The sequence below is a fragment of the Plasmodium relictum genome, assembly GCF_900005765.1.
Source record: "Plasmodium relictum strain SGS1 genome assembly, contig: PRELSG_00_v1_331, whole genome shotgun sequence".
Taxonomy (NCBI): domain Eukaryota; phylum Apicomplexa; class Aconoidasida; order Haemosporida; family Plasmodiidae; genus Plasmodium; species Plasmodium relictum.
The window spans coordinates 1-1,969 of record NW_021628543.1 but is presented as its reverse complement, the minus strand read 5'-3'; the positions used below and the strand labels follow the sequence as shown (position 1 = coordinate 1,969).

At 23.9% G+C, this 1,969-nt stretch overlaps 1 protein-coding gene across 1 annotated transcript; it reads right to left on the bottom strand.

Annotated features, from left to right (window-relative positions):
- On the bottom strand, window positions 1-1,968 carry PRELSG_0025100 (reticulocyte binding protein, putative; the record flags this gene model as incomplete). The annotated part of the gene is made up of 1 exon (XM_028675301.1): window positions 1-1,968. A coding segment is annotated over one exon (1,968 nt), but the record flags the coding sequence as incomplete, so codon positions are not given.
- Window position 1,969: the final 1 nt, after the last annotated feature.

The following is a 1,969-nucleotide window of genomic DNA, read 5'->3' as shown; positions in this document are numbered from 1 at the left end:
ATTATTTATAATATTTATCAATTTTTCCATTTCTTCTTTTTGCTTCTCAATATTTTCTTTTTCTATTTTGGCTTTTTCTCTCTTCTCTTTTATATCAATATATGTTGTAGTAGATTCTGAAATGTGTGATGCAAATCTTTCTATATTTTTATAGGATTTGTCAAATATATCAAATATTTCATTTAATTTTATTTTGGTATCTTCAAATTTGTGTGCAATATTATTGTGTTCTAAATTTAATTCCTCTAAAATAGTGATAGTATTGTCAATTTTTAATTTTATTGATTTTATTAAAAGTTCAAAGCTTGCCTTTTCTTTATCAGCTAATCTTTTTATCTCTTCCAAAATTCCTTCTTCATAAGATTTCTCATATATTTCGATTTCACTCTCCATACTATTAACTCTATTTTCTATTTCTTTTATTCTACTTGATTCAGTGCATAAAATTTGTTTATTACTTTCCATTTTTTTTAAAGCTTCTAAAACGTTTTTCAAATTGTCTTCCATAATTTTTAGTTTATTAGAGATATCTTCTTCATTTGTTTCATTCTTTGTTGAAGTGGATTCAAATGCACTTTCAGAATTATCTAAAATATTTGATGCCTTTTGCTTTAATGTTTCTATTTCTGCTAGAAAATTATCCGAATTTTTTTTTATAACTGTAATTAAACCAAATGCATCCATTGACTTTTTGTTTTCTGCCATTTCTTTATCTTGTTCTTTTATACTCACATCTTTCTCTTTTAATTTATTTAATTTTCGCACTAATTTTTCTAATATATTTTTAATATCATAATAACCATCCTTAATCTCTATTAACATATCTGTTACGTCATTCTTTTTTATTTCAACTTTTATTTTTTCTCCTAACAACAAAGACTCGTCTAAAAGGTCACTCATCTTTTCTTTATATATACAAGACAATTCATAATTTTTTCTAGCTTCTATTGCAAATTTATCTGCCTCGTTGGAGTAATTTCCAGATTCTTTCACATATCTATTTATCTCCTCTATTACGTCGTCTGTTATTTTTTTTTCTTCATTATAATCATGAATTTTTAAATATTCTATTTTATGTTTTCCCCTTTCTATGCTATGATGATATAATTTACAATTTCCATTATATTGTTCAGCTATCGTCAAAAGCTCATTTACACTTACAATTTTAGTTGCAAAGATATCATTAATTGATCTAATTTCTTCTATATGTGTATTAATAGAATTCTCATCTAACTTTTCTATAAGTGAATCTCTTAATTCCTCTGCCTTTTGAAAATCAACTAATATTTCTTTTTTTATTTTTTCCGATTCTGCAAATTTTTCTTTTATAATTTCTTCCTCTTCTTTAGCTTTTTGAAAATTTCTTCTCACATTATCCATAATACTACTAAAATTGTGCAGCATTAACAATTTCTCTATACTTTGAATTTCATTTGATGCATTATCTATGATACTCTTTTCTTTTATAGCATCTATTAATTTTTCACTAACTTTTATTTGGATACTATCAACTTCGTTTTCCATTGTAGCTCTCGTTGCTTCTTCTTTTAATACATCCACTTCTTGTATCAATTCGTTTATTTTTTGTTGACTTTTTTTAGCTTTACTAACATAACTTTCACAATTAAACTTTTCTAATTCCTCATATGAAGCATCGACTGTTTTTTCCTTCAATTGATTAATTTTTTTATCGAATCTATCAATAATTGTTATTTCTTCTTCGGACTTTTCTTTATTATCACTAATTTGATCAACATAATAGTATAATAATTCTTTCTTATATTCTATTTTTTTTTCATTTATATTTTTTAATGAAAATTCTAACTGTTCTATTTCTTTCTGCAATTTTTCTAATATTTTTTTCATCTTTTCATAAATTTCTTTCATATTGTTTTTTTTCTCACTTGAATTTTTCCCATCATTCTTTATACTATTAGATTCTTCAAATTCTTTTTGAGATTCTTCTTTT